Here is a 20,083-nt window from a genome sequence, read left to right on the forward strand (position 1 = left end):
GACATCCCGAAGAAGATGTAAAGCATCTGCTTCCAGTTTTGCTGGAGAAAAACGACCTACAGTATGCCTATTCTCATGATGAACAAGCGGCATGGCTTCGTTTTCAAGGCTGCACCTGTTTGGTAAAACTCATAAAGCGGCCAGAAACGAGTGAAAATCAGATTTAAAAATCCGACAACGATACCGTGCAACTACTGTAAAAAGACAATTTATCATTATGAATACATGATATAAACCTTTATAACTATCCGAATCCGAAAGATCTTTATTGTCAAGCATGTTAAATTTACTTACTAACGTGCCACTCTAGCCAAACCAATTCAATTGAACGTATTATTTAAAACGCAAAATAATCAAGGGGACATTAGCGACCTCCGAGCGGAGCAGGGAGTCCGGGGTAAGAATCCGGCTCTGGGGGTGGGTCCCGGGTAACAGTCCTGCTCTGGGGTTGGGGTGGAATTAGCTGAGGGTAACGGACTGGACGGCGGGGGCGGGGATCACACGCAGCTGCTGCCAGTCAATCACACCTCTGATCGGCTCGGAGCGAGTGGTCCCGGACAGTCCGATTCGGCTCCGGCTTTTCGCTGTAATTAATCAGCCCCGCCCTGCGCCCCAGCCGGGTCTGGACCGCAGTATTTATAGCGTCCCGGAGGCAGCCCGCTGCGTGGCGCTCTCATCAAGGTCGCTCGGAAGACTTTCTCTCCGGGCAAGAAACCAGACAGGGGCTTTTTATTATAAAGCTAGAAATCGGGATAATTTTGAAAGCGCGGAACGTACCGGTTTCAGGGCTGTCTGGGCCGACTTGCTTCGGATTAGGGTTAGGGTTAGTAAAAGTGGAGAGACAGTGAACATGGCGATGGAGTACCCCCAGGTCCTCTGCCTCTGGCTTTTCTCACTGGGCTTTTTAACAAGCGCTGCTCAGTCCTCTGACCGGAGCGGAGATCCAGGTAAGGAGGGAGCCGCGTGGTTTTAATGTCGATCAAGATGCCCCGGATTATCTGTTGCACTGTAACTTTTGTATAGCGCATCTCTGAAGACCGTTGAATTTGATTAATAATATTATAATGCCCTGGTAATGTTATACATCGTTATCCTCGGACACCAACGCATTTGAGGAGTAATATTAGGCTATAGGCTACTGCTCTGAAAATGTTACATATCGTTATCCCTGGACACCAAAGCATTTTAGGAGTAATATTATTCGCCAGGTAAAAAAGTAGGCTACAAATTATTTTGGTGCAGGTGGTGGCATAATGTGTACAGTTTAAACATCCCGGCAATACAAATAAACGAAAACGAGACATATATTAAAAATAAAATAGATGCTGAAGAAATACGTAAAATGTAGGCTACTAAGTAAAAAATAAGCAAAGATACAGACGTATAAATAAGGACGAAACAATAAGATGTGGGGTACATTTTAAGGGTATGTAGCATATTCTTATAATATTAAGCCCGCGGTTTTAATCCTCCCACTGTGCTTGATTAACTTAAAAAGTGAGAAGTGATTTTTGCAGTTCTTCGCGCTAAAGTCAGCCCAGCGTTTGTTACACTGTGTAGTGTGTCAGCTCCGTGTATGTCACACTGTGTAGTGTGCCAGCTCCGTGTATGTCACACTGTGTAGTGTGCCAGCTCCGTGTATGTTACACTGTGTAGTGTCAGCTCCGTGTATGTTGCACTGTGTAGTGTCAGCTCCGTGTATGTTGTACCGTGTAGTGTCAGCTCCGTGTATGTTGCACCATATAGTGTCAGCCCCTCGTTAGTTAAATGTGTAGTGTGTCAGCCCCGCGTTTGTTACATCATGTAGTGTGTCAGCCCCGCGTTTGTTACATCTTGCAGTGTGTCAGCCCCGTGTACTTTACACTGTGTAGTGTCAGCCCTGTGAATGTTACTTCGTGTAGTGTGTCAGCACCACATTTGTTACATCGTGTAGTGTGTAGGCCTTGTGTATGTCTGAACTTTATGCCTTATTGCACAGATTCTGTTGCACTCCTGCAATATTTACATATAAATAGGATCCCCTCCATAATATTCATAATGCCCACTGTATTGAATGGATGTACAATATAACATTTACACTCTTATAGGATTGCCCTTTTTTGTACCACAGATAACATTGCACAATATGTCTCTAAACCAGGGGTTCCCAAACTTTTTTACCTGGGGACCCAAAATTGAGATTTATCATCTGCCTGGGACCCAAATCTAAAATATATATAATGAAATGCCATTACACGTTAACAATATGAAAAGATACAAAACACACAAAAAAAAAAAACAAAATTCGAAGTATACAAACAATATTTATTCTCCAATTAATGTTTTTCCTTTAAAAAAATGTTTTTAACATTATAATTTGTATTACTGTTGATGACAATGCAGTGTTTCTCCTATGTTTACAGCTCGGGGGGGGCTGACGGACACCGACAGGATTCATGGTGTTCATGTGCTTCTTTTAATGACAGTCAATATATATAGTCAATATAACAACTGAAATATACATCAGAACATTTCTTTTTATGACAATTATCCACAAAGTGTGCAGCTTTTGTCACTGTAGTGTATCTTTCTGGGCTTCTGGAAGAACATTTCTAGAGCCTCTTGATACGTTGTATCGCAGATATTTTTGTCTGCTTTTCAGGTGGTTGACGCGACATATTTTGCGACGTGCGCTCTCTGGTGGAAGTATGCTCACCTGTGTGTGCGCGCACGTGTCAGTGCGCGCGCATTGGGGCGGAACTCCGCCATGCGCGATACACAGAGCAGATCTGGCGCTATAAAGAAAATAAAATTAACTTGACCTTCAAGGGGGGACGGGAGGTGCAGTTGGTGGGGCGGGGCGTCTCTCCACCATGTCTCTACTATAAAAGCTACACTTTGTTATATTTTTCTGTCCCAGCTTTATAACTCTTCTAGTTTTGTAAGAATATTTCATGGGAAGTATGTGGCTGGTTAAAGCTTTCCACAAGCAGCTCTATTCTGGATGCAGTGTTAGAAAGTGCAATCCTGAGGTCATGCTCAGCATTTAGCCTGTTTCTGTATTTGTTTTTCAAATATGCCAGGGCAGGAAATCTAGATTCACAGGGGTATGTTGTACCAAACTGAATCAGTACATCTACGGCTTTGCCAGCCAAACAGGAAAACTCTGCCTGCTGCAAATGAGCAACCCAAAGCCGTGAGAGTGTGGTTGTCTCAAAAACCATCTTCCTGCCATTGTTAACTTGCAGTGTAACCAGTGACTCCAACTCAGTCTGACTTTCACTCAGGTCTGATGATGGGACAACTTGTAATGGAAACCTTACCCACTGCAAGTCTTTAGATTCCTGTGAGTCAGGGAAGTAGTGCTGAAAATTCTCTTGTGGCCTGGCCAGCTGCTCAGCTATGACCTGCTTCACAGAGGAAAACGCCTATCTTCTGAAAGGTAGCTGGGACTCCCACAGACCTAGGCCTGCTGTGACGCCCTGCAATGCCTCCTCAAGCTCTAGAATGTGGTTTTCCTTCCCTTGTAGGACTGTGTTCAGTGAGTTGAGTTTATTGAATATGTCCATGAGGTAGGCAAATTTTCCAAGCCATATAAACTTGGAAATTCTTGGCAAGCTCTGGATCTTCTAGCTCCCAAAGCCTTTACAGAACTCCAGGACAACTGCCTAACCTCACAGTGAAAGAGCAGGTACTCATGTTCAGACCCCATCTCCCTGCATAATTCTCTGAAGAGTCTTGATTGAAGAGGTCTCATTTTAATCAAATTTACTACCCTCACCAATACATCAAAAAACCTCTCCTAAGTCATACTGCAGTGCTTTGTTAGCCAATGTCTCCTTGTGTATGATACAATGGGTGAGCATCACATTGGGAGCCATTCTATGAACATGAGCCACAAAACCAAGCTTATTCTCAGTCATACTTCTTGCCCCATCAGTACAAATACCAATGCAATTTACCCATTCCAGTTTTAACTTTGTTCAGTTAGTGTCCACCACCCTGAAAATGTCCTCCCCCTTTGTAGCGGTTTGCAACTGTTCACAGAACATGAATGCTCCCTTCATATTGTATCATTACCATTAATGTATCTTACATACACAATCAATTGAGGTATCTCTGCAATATCAACAGGTTCATCTACTTGAAGTGCAATTTTTTGTGCTGTAAGATCTGCTCTCTTACAGAACTTTGAATGTCCATCGCCATCTCCATGATTCTCTTTGCAACAGTATTGTTGGAAAGTGGAACAAACTCAATTTTTTTTGCTGCCTCCTCACCCAAGAGAGAGACACACGTCATTAATATAGGGTTTCATGAGCTTCTCTCCAATGGAATGGGGCATCTTATTCTTGGCAATGTGGAGACTGATTTATGATGTATGATGCCTTCTGTGCTGCACTGTTGCCTCTAAATGCCTGGTGGATGACAGGAATGTTCATCATAACCATGACTTTAATATTAAGACTTTTTAAATATTCTAATTAGGGTTGTTATGACACCTCTACAATGTATAATTGTGGAGATCTGGAACTGACAGTTTGGATATGTGTAATTTCAGATCTCTAAAATGTAATGTGTTTTTTTTTACTAATAAAAACTCAATGAAGGATATGTGGACCTGGAATTCTTACTAGTCAAAATGTAATTACAGATATCGACAATAGGAGTTCTTACTAGTAAAAATTTAATTATAGATCTCCACAATAACACATTTTACCAGTAAAAAATTAATTTAGGATATAGGATGCAAAAATACAATGGAAGTCAATGGGAATATATGACTAGTAAAACGTGAATTATAGAGCTCCTATAATATTTTTTACTAGTAAAAGTACGATTCTTACTAGTAAAACTGAACATTCTTACTAGTAAGAAGTGCATTGTAGATAACTTAACTTAAATTCAAAGAATGTTATTTTTATTAGTAAGAGTTAAGTTATGACGAGTAAGCCTTATGCTAATAAGCCAATTTGGCTTGCCGTAGTACGTATGCATTTTCGCTGTCAGCGGTCTGCTGCCAACATGCCACACACGGTGTTGCTCTTCACACTTATTGTACTTCAGAATACTTTATTTTACCATACTAGTTCTCTTTTTTTTTATTAATTTATTATATAAAAAAAGATTGATAGTATAACTGACGTTTTATTACATCATTGATGTTTATTAGCTCCATTGATACATGTTTTTATTAATTATTACCTTATATTTAGCTTAGTAGCAACATGTTTCCTTAACTGGCATGATTTAAATAATTACTACCGTGATAAATCGATAATATTAGGGATTTTGCTTCAGTGACATGCATTTAATTGCAACCCTAATTATATTTTCCAAATTTTCATGACTTGAGCGGTAGCTATGAAAACTATAATGCTTAACCGTTATCTAAGAGAATTGTTGCGTTATGTAAGGGATAATGTACAGGCAGCCGGTAGTTATCGCAGAAATAAGCCCCGACAGTGTGATCAGGACCCGACGCGAAGCCCGCTTATTACACGGCTACTTGCCACATAAGGAAAAAAACTGGACATGAATATGAATTTAAAACATTTTATTGGCATATTTGTTTTAAATTAACATTTTTAAACGGTAATCTTTGTTGGCGCGGAGGGATTTTAAACATACAAGTAGTACCGGCTATGCGTTATTACTTCGGAGCGGTTATTATTTGAAAAAAACGAACCTGCAAATGTCTCAACTGACCAATCAGAATCAAGCATTCCAGAGAGCCGTGTAATAAATTATAACTCTTAGTAAGAAGTAGTGGTGGGCGGATCGATCCAAGTATCGATAATATCGATAATAATGTTGGTATTGATATTGATCGATACCAGTTTAATGAGATCGATACTTCGGTTTCAATTTTTCTCCCGAATGCACTGCGGCTGTCTGTGTTCGCGCTGCTGCTCTCAAATGCTGCTCCCGGCTGTCATGTGACTCAGCGGTGCCAGCTAGCAAACAGGGGCGGGCACGCACACACACTATAATATTTATAATAAAGTACAGTGTTACCTCTGTTCTCGAACTTAATCCGTTCCGGACTCCGGATCGAATCCTAAAAAGTTAGAGTTCTGATCGAATCTTTCCCATAAGAAATAATGGAAAACCAATTAATTGGTTCCAGGCCCCCCCAAAATTATATCTAAATATGTTTTTTTAGCATTTAAACACAAAATGAACAGGATAAAACAAGAACAGCATTTTTTTCTTAATGGCTTCCAAAACGATAAAGATCTTATCCCAACATTACCCCTGTCCTGCCCCGATTGTCCGCTCCCTCCGTGTGCCACGCCCCCTCCTTAACCTCGTGTGGGATCCCCATGTGATCGGCTGTTTCTGGTTGTTGTCATTAGTCCTCTGTATTAAGTCCGCGTTTCAGTTTGTTTCCCCAGTCCGGTCATTGGGTGCTTTGGACTTGCTTACAGCGCTGGCTTATAACGCATTCTGATCCTGACGCAATGCATTACGGTTGGATGCATTGCGACCTCTCACCCGGCTGCACAAACTGGGATTACTGGAACTGCCTCCGTGACGACACACCTTTGCCCTTATTGGCTGAAGAGTTTGGTTGCACGCATGACGTTTGTATCCCAGACAGTTTCGATGCGTAATCTGCTATTTCTCCCGAATATCACGTAAAGCAGTGAGAGCTGGTTTTCAGTTAATTTACCTGGTAAAATAAAGTTTAAATAAATGACATAAATGCTCTAATAGTATACGTAAGTTAGTGGTTTATTTATTGTTAGTTACTGTAATGTTGCGCTGCTTTATTTGGTTAATCGTCCAGTCTGTGAAGAAGGCATTCAAGTAAGAATTGCATTGTAGTATGACTAATTTCCTAATTTATATTAGGTAATTAAGAAGTATCGATATCGGTATCGTATCGGCGATACTTTCCCTGTATTTACTTGGTATCGCATCGATACCAAATCTTGTAGTATCGCACACCACTAGTAAGAAGGGTACGCACTTTTAACAGAGGTCCTCTCTCAATACACTGCAAAGCTCCATAGCGCTTCTAGCAGCGAACAATATTATATCTATAATGTGCTGTCTGTTGAAGCCTTACAGCTATTATCAGCTATGCTACGGTATATGAAAAAATCATATCGTATGGGAAATTAAACCTGGTATACTGGATGAACTGGTATCCCGCCCAGCACTTACCCTGACACCACCCTAACCCAAAACGTACTCTTCCACTGTCAAAACAGTGTCTCTTGAAGTTCTCCTCATCTAAATGGAAAAGTCTTCCGGCTTGTCTTTATGCTGAGGGTGCATTGTCTGAAGGTGTCGATTTAATTTGTTCATTTACTCAGCACCTCCCCGCCTAAAACGCATTGAGGACGTTTCTCCTCATTCCGTAAGCCTTTAGTGAACCCAACTCTAATATTCTTATTTATATTTACGTTTGGATATTTCAACAACTACTAAACACTACCTATTCTGACTAACTAAACGACGACTAAAACAGACCGCACTGATTGGATAGAAAGTATCCAATACGCCTGCGCAGAAAGACCCACTGCACCGCGTATCCCACATTATAAATTAGGTTTCTCGTGGTTACCCACCGCAGTCGCAATCGCGACCAATTTTCGGTCGCTATCCATAGTTTGGGAACCCCTGCTCTAAACTATTAATATATTTTTAGTGCTTTTTTAAGCCTATATTTTTTCATACATTTGTATACATCTTTCTTTACGATATAGGCCTACGTATTACTATAATTGTTTTTATCCTCTTTATATCTGTATGTATACCTGCTGCTGGACCAAACAAATTCCCATGTCAAAGGTATCAATAGTCATGTCGCGCAGCTAAACGTGTCAGCACTGTTTGTTACATCTGTTACATTTACGCTAAATAACCAAGGGAGACACAAAAAGCTCTTAAATTAAACTTAACACATAATTTTAAACTACACTGCCATGCCAAAACAATCGAGGATTAACAAGTTGTTTTATTGCTAGTTATTTAGTTACGGGGGGATCGCGATCAAGACAGGACACAAGGCTATATTTTATCCATATTACCCGCGACATATGTTTATATTTAATTAGTCGCAGTGGTTAGCACTGTTGCCTCAGATCTCTGGCACGAGGAATTGAGTCTCTGCTGTGGCTTCTTGTGCGTGGTGTTTGCATATTCTCCCCGGGTCGGGGTTTCCTCCGGGTATTCCGGTTTCCCCTCACAGTCCAGAAACAAGCTGAAGTTAACTGGAGTTACCAAATTGCCCATGAGTGTGCCCTGTGATGGGCTGGTGCTCCACCCTGAGTTGTTCCCTGCCTTGTGTCTGTAGCCTCTGGGATAGGCTCTAGACCCCCTGCGACCCTGCATAGGATGAGCAGTTACAGGAAATGGATGGATGCCTATCAGTCAAATTTCCAGATGTAGAAATATGTAGACGAAAACAATGTATTAATTTGCTGCATTTAATGTATTTGTGATATACAAATAATTCCACCTGTCATTAATGCTTACTGCTCATGGGAGTTATACCTACACAAAATGTTCTGAGGGCAGAATGAAAAATGATTGGTTCAGAGAGATGACCAATTAGATTGTAGAAGAGGCGGAACCAACCGGTCAGTTGTTTTGGTCCCACCTCCTCTACAATCTCTGCCCTCAGAACATATCTGTGTAATTAAAAACTAATAGGAGCATTTTGAGTCCACTGCATCTCTTTCTGCACTTCTGCATAACTTCCATGTTCCAGTGCTTTTGGTCAACCAATCAGCAAACTATCACTGTAAGCACTTCCTCAGTAGTTCGTGTTTGAATGAAAAGTACTTAGTCTAGAGTAGGGACTACAAAAGGCTAATGGAACTCCCTCCAAGGCAGAGGGGTCCAGATAGGCTCCGGACACCCTGACACTGAATGCAACAAAAGGTTCTGGTTCCTGAAAAAAGTTATGGCGGTGTGAAATCACCCACTGTGTAGATTGTCGGCCCCATGTATGTTACACTAACCATTCAAGATTCAAAGCGTTTATTGTCATATGTACAGTAGAAAAGTGCATTTCTCTGTGGAATGAAATTCTTTCTTTGCTGTCCACACAAAATGCTGAGGTACAATATTATAGAAAAAAATAGAAAATAAATACTTTGAAGTGTAATGTGCAAAAGAGCTTAGTGTGCAAAAATTACAGTATGAGGTAGGTGATGATGTCCATCCTGTCAGCTGTTAAGGAGTCTAATGGCAGTGGGGAGGAAGGAGTTGTTGAGTTCTAGATTTTACACTTCTGTACCTCTGTCCTGAGGGCAGAAGTGTGAACAGTCCGTGTTGGGGGTGTGTGGGGTCTTTGAGGATGGAGGCAGCACTCTGTCATGGTTTCGGGTGGCTCGGGTGCGAGAACGTGGCATCGGGCCCAAAAAAAGGGTGGACGACCCACTGGTGGCTCCGAGACAGATGGGGATTTATTTAAACAAAACAGAAAACACTACAAACACAACAAAACCAAAAGGACCACGAGGGTCAAAAACTGAAAGGGATTAAACAAGACTAAGTAACAAAAAACCGAATACACGCAGAACACTGAACATATCAAAACCATCAAACATCGGAACCATCGAACAACAACATCAATGACCGGACTGGGGAATACTGACTCAGACGCGGAGAGGGCAGCGGAGTCCTGATGATCTTCTCCGCAGTCTTCACCACTATCTGCAGGCGTTTGCAGTCCATAGCTGTAGTGCTGCCGTACCACGCGGTGATGCAGCCGGTCAGTGTGCTCTCCACAATGCAGCTGTAGAAGTTGCTGAGGATCTTGGTTGACATACTGAACTTCCTCAGCCTCCTCAGGAAGTACAGCCACTGTTGAGCCTTCTTGACCAGCTGTGTGGTGTTCAGTGACCAGGTGAGGTCCTCACTGATGTGGACGCCCAGGTACTTAAAGCTGCTCACGTTCTCCACTTCAAGCTCCCGGATGAACAGTGGCTTATGAGGCCTCCTCCTCTTCCTCATGTCCACTATCATCACCTTTGTCTTGTCCGTGTTGAGCATGAGGTTGTTGTCCACCCACCATGACACCAGACCGGCCACCTCACTCCTGTAGGCCACCTCTCTCCAGTGATGCGACCGATCACTACAGTGTCATCCGCGAACTTCAGAATGATGTTGTCTTTGTGGGAGGCGACACAGTCGTGAGTGAACTGGGTGTAGAGGATGGGGCTGAGGACACAACCCTGTGGGATGCCAGTGTTTGTGGTGATGCTGGCTGAAGTCCTGTTACCGATCCTGACAGACTGAGGTCTGCCAGCCAAAAAGTCCAGCAGCCAGTCACAGAGAGTGGGGTGCAGGCTGAGTGTGGTCAGTTTGTGGGTGAGTTTGTGGGGATGACCATGTTGAAGGCGGAACTGTAATCAACAAAGAGCATCCTGATGTAGGAGTCTTGTAATGTGTCGGCCATGTAATGTATAATGTGTCCATGTAATGTAATGTACATGACCATGTAATGTGCCGGCCCTGTGTGTGTTACACTGTTCAGTGTGCCGGCCCTGTGTGTGTTACACTGTTCAGTGTGCCGGCCCTGTGTGTGTTACACTGTTCAGTGTGCCGGCCCTGTGTGTGTTACACTGTTCAGTGTGCCGGCCCTGTGTGTGTTACACTGTTCAGTGTGCCGGCCCTGTGTGTGTTACACTGTTCAGTGTGCCGGCCCTGAGTGTGTTACACTGTTCAGTGTAACATACACTGGCCAATTAGAACCGGAAATTATTAAGCTAACTACCTGGGAGACTTGAAAACAAGGCCTGGATTTGGAATCGAGAGTCAGATTTGAATAGGGGGGCACTAAGTATTATATATAACTTCCAGGTCCTCCGATCTGTCTCTCTTTTGCTGTGACATTTCATGACCAGCAAAGCTGTTCTGACTGCTTGTCCCGCTGCCGAGCCGAACCAGCCTGACTACGGTGCCTCGTCTGATTTATGATGTGAGGCAGAATCACAGGTTTATTTAGTGTATTGTTGTGGGGGGAGGGAGGTATGGACATCCTTAGGTAAAAGGCCTATAATTTGTTTTACAACATTAAACCAAAACTGCTGTACTCTTATGCTGTTACAATATTAGAAATATTTATTGTCACATATCCTGATCTCTATGTTTTCAGGATGCGCTTTAAATTGAGGGCCGTGTGACGTCCGAACAGCTACATCAATGCAGAGCAACTGAGAGCTGCAATGGAAAAACCACGACTCTCAGTAACAATGTGCTACTGGGTCTGATGGTGCTTATAATCCATACATGACACATATGTGATTATAGCTACTTGTGTGTTAGTGGTGGGTTTAAATAGGCTACCTGACTACCTGATATGCGCGAGATCTCCATATATGGTAATGTTTGTATTTAAAAGCTCAGTGGAACAATTAAGCAGCGATGTGAGCAGCGCACCGATCCCCTCCCGCGCTCCGTGCTGGTGTCAGCTCCCGTTAGTCTATAACTCTGGTATTTATGGCCGCGGATTTAGCCCTACATGTTCTTGACGGCTGCCTGGTGCTGATGTATGATGAACTGAGGGTTTGTGAAGCTCTTTGTTTGTATAGCGTCCACCGGCCTTGGCCTGGGACCCTAATGACTTAATTACGGCTATTATTGTCAACCGTTAATAAAGTAGTAGATTAGTTTTATGCTAAAATCACATCTGTGCAAACCACGACTGCATGACTGACTTTTATTAGAAGTGGTAACTAAAGTGGCCGTTTTCACTGTCTGGGAGATTAATGGATGGATGGATGTCATAAAATTCATGGGTTGTCCTTGAACATATGTGAGCACTGTAGTGTTCTTTGTTTCAAGACCATTTTTCAGTACCTGTTAACAGTTGGAGCATGTCTTTCTAGAACATTCTCTGGGGACACTGGTGTGGAGCTTCCATTCTGGCCTGTTCCCTCTGAGCAGCACAGGTCCCCGTCTGAAGCCTGTGTTGAATTTCGATGCCCCCACCCTGCATCGTCTTGCCCCCACACTACGCCACTCCCCCGATCCCTCGCTAATGCCCGCATTTGTCGAATCTAACCGCATAATTGGACGTATGAGCTACGGCCGTTTCTGTGCCCGTTTGTCCTCCGTAATTAAAATGCCACGTGATGGTTCCTTTGCTCCGATGCTGCGGCCACCAGTGATTGCAGGCTGTTGGCTGTCAGTCACTCTTTCAATCTCAGCACTGTGGGCCAGCCGGGAATTAAGCGATGTGTCGCTGTTTGAAGAACAGAAAGAATAATAAAAAATGGGATTTGGTTGGGGGGGGTGCTGTCCATCCCGGTTACACCCCTTTCTGTTGTGCCCCCCCCCCCAGTGGGCTGTAGAGAATTACTCACACAGAATAGGCAAGGAGCTACACAGGCTGAAATGCAAGCCGGAAAGGGGATTAAGCTCACTACTGGCTGGGACGGGGGGGTTTATAGGGCTTTTATAGCCCCCCAGAGTGAGGCTGTGTCGGGGGAGTCTGGCCCTCTGACGGTTATTTAAAGATGGTGACGTTGACCTCATGAATCTCTTCAGTTTGTTTCCGCTGTGGAGGTCAGCCGACATGCCTGCGGCACGTCTGTGGACCCATTCTTAGCCGGCCCGGCCCGGAAAGCTCCTTGTCCGGCCTTATGGCCTACACAGATGCTGCTGATGTCACTGGTGAGTCCGTGGACCAGCTATGTGACAGGGCCGCTGTGTTTTACCCATCATGGAAGCTTTAACTGCCACAAGAAAAGAATGTCTATTTTAGCTGCGGGTAGCTGAAATAATGTCTATGTTCTCGCAGACATTCCCCCCCGGATTTGGGTTACTGGGGCTAAACAGAACCACATGGTAGGCTTGCAGGTACAGACGGGCCCTGGTTTGGTTCTGCGTTCCCCAGGTGACAGGCTGCCTTGTGGTCACGTTCACTTGAATTTTAATTGTGCGATTTGATTGGCTGGTGGGCAGGAGGAGGCGAGTTTGGACGCAGGACTGGGCCACCGGTGGTGTGATTTCGGGATGGGGGCGGGGCTTCCTGTAAATGTGGGTGTGGCGGGGGCACAGCGGGCAGTGCAGCCTCACATTTTCCAGAGCGGCGGCGGCCGGACTGTCGGGACGAGTAGAGAGGGCGCGGGGGGGGGGGGGTGTCTGTCCCCCGGCTGCCTGCCTGCACGGATTAATCTGAAGCTTGCTGCCACTGAAGCAGGTCTGCTCTGTTGAATATGCGAGTCTCACAGGTCTCTGAAGTCTGCTTTTATTCTGAGGGGGGCAGACTTTGCTGAGATTATCCTAGTAACCTTAAATAAATGAAATGTCTGCTCTGTGGCTCTGTGCGTCCCCTCCCCGCACAGACACATCGGGCTGCTGTGTGAATCACCTCTTTATTTACCTTCTCCCGTGCAGCCTGGCTTTGTCAAGCTCTCTTTGTCAGTGGGCTGGGGGGCAGGGATCCCACTGGCCCGTGAGTCCAGCTTAGGACACGTGCAGCAGCCTGTGCCGGATCACGGCGAGCTGCAGACTGTTTATAGGGAGCCGTCCGGAATGTCAGGCCTGTATAAACGCTCCTCTGGACGCAGCTCTACGCCACCCCCTGCTCTTGGGGCTTTTTAAACACTTTCTATTTTGAATAATAGCCACTGTCTGTATGTAATGGCTTTAAGTCCGGAAGCCGCAGTCTCTAAAGCCCTGTGACGGAAAAAGACAGCTGTGATCTAATACTTGTCTAGCACACAGGGAGGGGTCATCCTTTTTGGGCTTACTGTGAAGAAACAGCAGGGACGTTTGACATAACGCATCTTCTGCCGGTCAAACTCTGACCTCAGGTCCCTCCGCTCCCCCTCTCACGCCCGGGTCCAGTTCCCACCATGCCATATCCCGCAAACATGACTGCCCCCCCCCATCCCCCAAATTAGTCATATTTCCAGGGTTCATGGAAAGTCTCCGCTGGTCTGGAGTGGTGGGGCAGCTTCCTCCCTGTGCAGTTAGGAATGTGTTACTTTCACAACCAGTCCCCCCCCCATTCCAAAGTGGTTTACGCCATACTGCAGTCTGATTACTCAAATGCCCCAAAACCCTGGAAACCGCAGTTTTCCTGAGAATTTTCTCCAGAATTCTGTATGTCCCGCTGGTGGTGATTTGTAGTAGAGGCTTATCTTCATGAGGGAAGATGCTGTCATATTCCCTCCCCCCCGCCACAGACTCTGAAGGGTGGGAGGCTTCGACCAAACGCTGCTGGAATGTCCCGAGGGTGATCGCCCCGCGGGGGGGGGTGACGTCAGCTCAGGCTGCCAGTGGCCTTTTAATAAATGATAAACTCTGCTTGTTGTTATCTTTTTGAAAGTATGGCGCGCTGTATGGTGACCTGTAAGCGGTGTCTCTGACCATGAGCTGCAGTATTATTAACTACAGTCCTTTGATCTTCAGATTTTTTTTTCCTGGTCCCATAGGCCCACAGGTAGTGTCAACATGACCAATGTGTAATCTCTGCTCCCACAGCCTCCTGCTGTAATGAAAATGAAGGAAATGTGTAAGTCGGCTCCTCTTACAGACAAGGCAGCTGTTTCCCGTCATCGGCTGCAAATGGCTTCTCCAGATGTCTGTGGATGCAGAAACACGGTCCTCCACGATGTGGCTCTCACCTGAGGCCGCTGGCCGGGGCACAGTCTGGCCCCCACCTCCCTCCTCGGCTTGGCTGGGGGACGGAGGGGAGGTGCAGCTACATTCTTCACCAAATTCATATGGTGAAACTGCATTTTTCCAAGCTGAGCTGCTTTATGAGAGCATGGTAGAGGGGGAACATGAATTTGGCAGGATGCTGTGTCCTTGGAAAGCAGTTTTTAGGTATCTTACGTCATCGGGGCTGTAGGGCAGGTGTGTCCACCCCCCACTCTGCTGAATGTGCGGTCACGCATTTACTGCAGGGACTATTAAATCTGTAATAAATGGGGAGATAATTACAAAATTTTGGGCCTCCATTTCGTTTTAATGGTGCCCAGTATCATGTATTATCTATGTAATGCGTCCTACAGACTGAGCCATGGACTTTTTTGACTGGCTGACGTCTCTGTGAAGTTTCCGGGAAGCGTGTTCCGTGTCTCTTCAGCTGGATATGGGTTGGGCTTTTCCCTTCACAGTAGAGGCATCCAGTCCTGGGACAGTAACTTGGCTCGTGCTGCATTCAGACGTGTTTCAGTGATGCTCTAAGGAAGGGACTCGCGTGATTTGGCGTGAACTTTGTAACAGCTTTGACTGAGCCATATGTTGCTCTTTGTGTGGTTTCAGTCAGCATCCAACGCTGCGTAATCACAAGACATCCCATCACATTCATGAGGGTTAGGGTGTCATGTAGGCGGGCGGCTCGGGCACGGGAACGAGGCATGGTGCACGAAAAAGGGCGGACGACCCACTTGCGGCTCAAGGAACAGAAAAGGGGTTTATTACATAAGACAGAAAACACAACAAAACCAAAAGGACCACGAGGCGTCAAAAACTAAAGGGAATAAACTAAGACTACAAATCACAAATAAACAAACTGGGCAAGTAACCATACAACAGATCTAACTTGCTTAGACAAGCAACAACACACCGGAACACATCACAGACAACAATGAACCACTGAGGAACTAAACAGGAGCAGGATAAAATACTAAGGGGTAACGAGACTAACACAGGACAGGTGAGACTAATAACTAATAGAACCAAATACAGGGAAACTAAGAACTAACCAAGGAAACATAAACCAACACTAGGGAATTACAGGTAAAGACACAAGCAGGGGCACAAGGAACAAAACCAAAACCAACTACAAAATCAGACACAAGAACTAAAGAAACTCAAATGAAACACTAGGGAGCAAAATACAAAAACAGGAGGCAGGATTCAAACACAGGACAGAAGGTACAAAGACGACCACATGCTCAACACATTGAGCCACAAGACCAGACAGGTAACAGGGGAGAATAAAGACCAACATGAAGGACAGAATGACCAGCAACGCCTGCTGGTCAAACAGGGAAGGGACACAGAGTGAGACAACAGGGGCTGACCCTGACATAGGGGGCAGAAGATCCCCACAAATAATGCCCCCCTGCCAAACTTAACCCATAAGTCTGCTAGCCTTAAAAATAACAAAAAAAAAATATTAATTTCTAAACAAACAGTACTGCACTGTACACTTTGCATGTCAAATTACATTGTCTTTTCCTAGCAAGACCTTTTTATATAATATACAAACCATCTAAATTGTGCCCTTGTATGTACAGAGTTATTACTGTACGCCCTGGGAGCACTGCTTTTGGGAGTCATTATTAAAAATGCTAAACTAACGGCACTGATAAGTTTAAAAGTTACCGTGAGAAACGCGAGATTCCACTCTCACAGAAACTTCTGTCCACCTGCCTCCGGTCCGCGCCTCAGCGCTCCGCGTTGTGTTTGTATGTGTGGTGGACCGAGGGGCGTTGGGCAGGAGCAGAACACCAGCCACGCAGATTCGGGATTGTGGTTGAGACTGACGCGCTTTATTTAAATCATGATAGAGCTTCGCTCTGTCTCTCTCGGCTGCTGCCGCTCCATGCTTTCGGGGTAGCGAGAGCAAACTCAAATTAATAAAACGTACACTTTCCACTTCAAAATTAAAAATAAAAAAGAACATAAATGCAGTACTTTTAATTACATCACCCCTTACATGCCTTTACATCGTGATATTTTACTAACTAAAATGATAATAACCCGTTAGCCGCACACAGCCTGCAGACCGACAATTAACAAACCAAAGTTACAGATAATAATTCAGTACCAAAACATCAAACTTAATATTCCAAACCACACGGTCATCAGAACCTCGTATTTAACAGAATATATTAACAAATTGTTTGGGTGGGCAGTCTTAGCTTTGATATTTTAATATAAAAGGAGAGCGGCCATTAACACTACTTAGACTTCGGGGTAACGAGAGCAAAGTAAAGAAAAAATACCATCCACTCGAAACCCGCGTAAGGACTACGGTGTCCCGGAGCGAACATATAGATGGATAATGGCCAAAATAGGTAGTACCATGATGCTGCTTAGTTAGTGGTGCATTAGAGCTACTGTCCTACAATTACATGATGCAGGTGTGGCCGTGTATGATGGAGGTGTAGCTATGTGACACAGGTCCGGCCGCGTGTGATGGAGGTGTGGCTATGTGACACAGGCGTGGCCGTGTGTGATGGAGGTGTGGCTATGTGACACAGGTGTGGCCGTGTGTGATGGAGGTGTGGCTATGTGACACAGGTCCGGCCGCGTGTGATGGAGGTGTGGCTATGTGACACAGGTCCGGCCGCGTGTGATGGAGGTGTGGCTATGTGACACAGGCGTGGCCGTGTGTGATGGAGGTGTGGCTATGTGACACAGGTGTGGCCGTGTGTGATGGAGGTGTGGCTATGTGACACAGGTATGGTTGTGTGTGGTGGAGGTGTGGCTATGTGACACAGGTATGATTGTGTGTGATGGAGGAGTGGCTATGTGACACCGGTATGGTTGTGTGTGATGGAGGTGTAGCTATGTGACACCGGTATGGTTGTGTGTGATGGAGGTGTAGCTATGTGACACAGGTATGATTGTGTGTGATGGAGGTGTGGCTATGTGACACAGGTATGGTTGTGTGTGATGGAGGTGTGGCTATGTGACACAGGTGTGGCCGTGTATGATGGAGGTGTAGCTATGTGACACAGGTATGATTGTGTGTGATGGAGGTGTGGCTATGTGACACAGGTATGGTTGTGTGTGATGGAGGTGTGGCTATGTGACACAGGCGTGGCCGTGTATGATGGAGGTGTGGCTATGTGACACAGGTATGGTTGTGTGTGGTGGAGGTGTGGCTATGTGACACAGGTATGGTTGTGTGTGGTGGAGGTGTGGCTATGTGACACAGGCGTGGCCATGTGTGATGGAGGTGTGGCTATGTGACACAGGCGTGGCCATGTGTGATGGAGGTGTGGCTATGTGACACAGGCGTGGCCATGTGTGATGGAGGTGTGGCTATGTGACACAGGTATGGTTGTGTGTGGTGGAGGTGTGGCTATGTGACACAGGTATGGTTGTGTGTGGTGGAGGTGTGGCTATGTGACACAGGTATGGTTGTGTGTGATGGAGGTGTGGCTATGTGACACAGGTATGGTTGTGTGTGATGGAGGTGTGGCTATGTGACACAGGTATGGTTGTGTGTGATGGAGGTGTGGCTATGTGACACAGGTATGGTTGTGTGTGATGGAGGTGTGGCTATGTGACACAGGTATGGCTGTGTGTGATGGAGGTGTGGCTATGTGACACAGGTGTGGCCGTGTGTGATGGAGGTGTGGCTATGTGACACAGCCGTGGCCGTGTGTGATGGAGGTGTGGCTATGTGACACAGGTATGGTTGTGTGTGGTGGAGGTGTGGCTATGTGACACAGGTATGGCTGTGTGTGATGGAGGTGTGGCTATGTGACACAGCCGTGGCCGTGTGTGATGGAGGTGTGGCTATGTGACACAGGTATGGTTGTGTGTGGTGGAGGTGTGGCTATGTGACACAGGTGTGGCCGTGTGTGATGGAGGTGTGGCTATGTGACACAGGTATGGTTGTGTGTGATGGAGGTGTGGCTATGTGACACAGCCGTGGCCGCGTGTGATGGAGGTGTGGCTATGTGACACAGGTATGGTTGTGTGTGGTGGAGGTGTGGCTATGTGACACAGGTATGGCCACGTGTAATGGAGGTGTGGCTATGTGACACAGGTATGGCTGTGTGTGATGGAGGTGTGGCTATGTGACACAGGTGTGGCCACGTGTAATGGGGATGTGACTGAGAGTAATGAAGGTGTGGCGGGGGCATTTAGTTTGGGGCCCCAGCATTTGACTGGGGGAGACATTGGTTAGTTTGGTTTAGGATGGGGGTGGCTGCGTTTGCTTAACATTTCTCTGGGGCTGTTCAGTAAACGGCGCCTCCTGCCTCCCACCTTCTGCCCCCGTCTCTGGTTTGTTTTCACACGCTTGTGACGCTCCCGGCTGCCTCGGTCTCTCCTGGCCCGCTGCGGAAATGTCACAGCCGCGTGAGAAACCCGAGAAGCTGCTGAAACGTGTACAGAGCCTTGGAGCCTCCAACGTGCATCTGTGTGCTGAGGGTTTCTCCTGGCCTGCTTCCAGGCCACGCATCCCACTCCCCCCAAGTCTGAGACAACTTTCTGGGCTTGTTTTCTCATTCTTCTGTAATCTTCCGTAAGTGATGTAATCTGATGCGCATCTTCTGTACGCTGTGGACCAGCTCAGAGGTCAGCATGTGCACTCTCCGCTTGCATAGAGATGAGCTTCTGAGTTAATGGATGGTAAGAGACCTCTACTGCCCTTACCTTCTTGGGGTGGGGAAACATGTGGCTCTGTGTCTGTGATCGGAAGGTTGCCAGTTTGAACCATGTGCTTGGCAAAGTCGGCAAAACTCCGTTGGGCCTGTTGACTAGCCCCCCATATTACACAGGCAGCAAATAAATGGCCTGACTTGTGCCCCCAGGACTGTATATATGTGTGTAAGTCTCTAAATAAAGGAGAGCAAGATGGGGCATGCAAAAATTTCACATTATAATGTACCTTGTACTTGCACAAATGACAAATAAAGCTTCATTTATTTATTTTTCCGTTTCATTGATTTATTTCTTAGCAGTCTTGGAATGTAGCCTTAGGTGGCCATTGTCCTGCCTGATCACAAAGTCGCTCCTCTCTTTCAGGCAGGCTGCTGGTGCTCACTGTGGCCACCCGTGAGACCGATGGCTTCCTGCGCTTCATGCAGTCTGCCAGCTACTTCAACTACACTGTGAAGGTATGGGGGGGCAGCAGAGGGCCCACTCAGGGGGCTCCACTGACCCTTGGCATGGACTGACGGGCCTCGCTCCCTGGCAGGTGCTGGGGATGGGCGACGAGTGGCGAGGCGGAGATGTGGGGAGCGGTCTCGGTGGGGGGCAGAAGGTGCGGCTGCTGAAGGAGGCTATGGAGTCGCTGGCGGACCAGCAGGACCTGGTGATTCTGTCAGTGGACAGGTAGGGCGCTCGTGTGTCCGGGCCGGCCGCGGTGGGTGCTGCTATATCTGTTTTAAATCCTGAATGGGTGCTGCTGTTTGCATCCAGAGGTATGAGTGGG

General features: G+C 46.1%; 1 protein-coding gene across 2 annotated transcripts in view; it reads left to right on the forward strand.

The window, feature by feature from the left end:
• Window positions 1-469: 469 nt before the first annotated feature.
• Window positions 470-20,083, forward strand: part of plod2 (procollagen-lysine, 2-oxoglutarate 5-dioxygenase 2) — a 34,329-nt gene continuing 14,715 nt past the window's right edge. The window contains exons 1-3 of one of the 2 annotated variants that reach the window (XM_023806004.2): window positions 470-947; window positions 19,675-19,766; window positions 19,847-19,983. In XM_023806004.2, the coding sequence (XP_023661772.2) occupies window positions 851-947; window positions 19,675-19,766; window positions 19,847-19,983 (326 nt within the window). In that variant the 5' untranslated portion in view covers window positions 470-850. The remainder of the gene's footprint in view (window positions 948-19,674; window positions 19,767-19,846; window positions 19,984-20,083) is intronic. The other variant, XM_023806003.2, reaches the window with a different exon arrangement.

The sequence above is a fragment of the Paramormyrops kingsleyae genome, chromosome 1, assembly GCF_048594095.1.
Source record: "Paramormyrops kingsleyae isolate MSU_618 chromosome 1, PKINGS_0.4, whole genome shotgun sequence".
Taxonomy (NCBI): domain Eukaryota; kingdom Metazoa; phylum Chordata; class Actinopteri; order Osteoglossiformes; family Mormyridae; genus Paramormyrops; species Paramormyrops kingsleyae.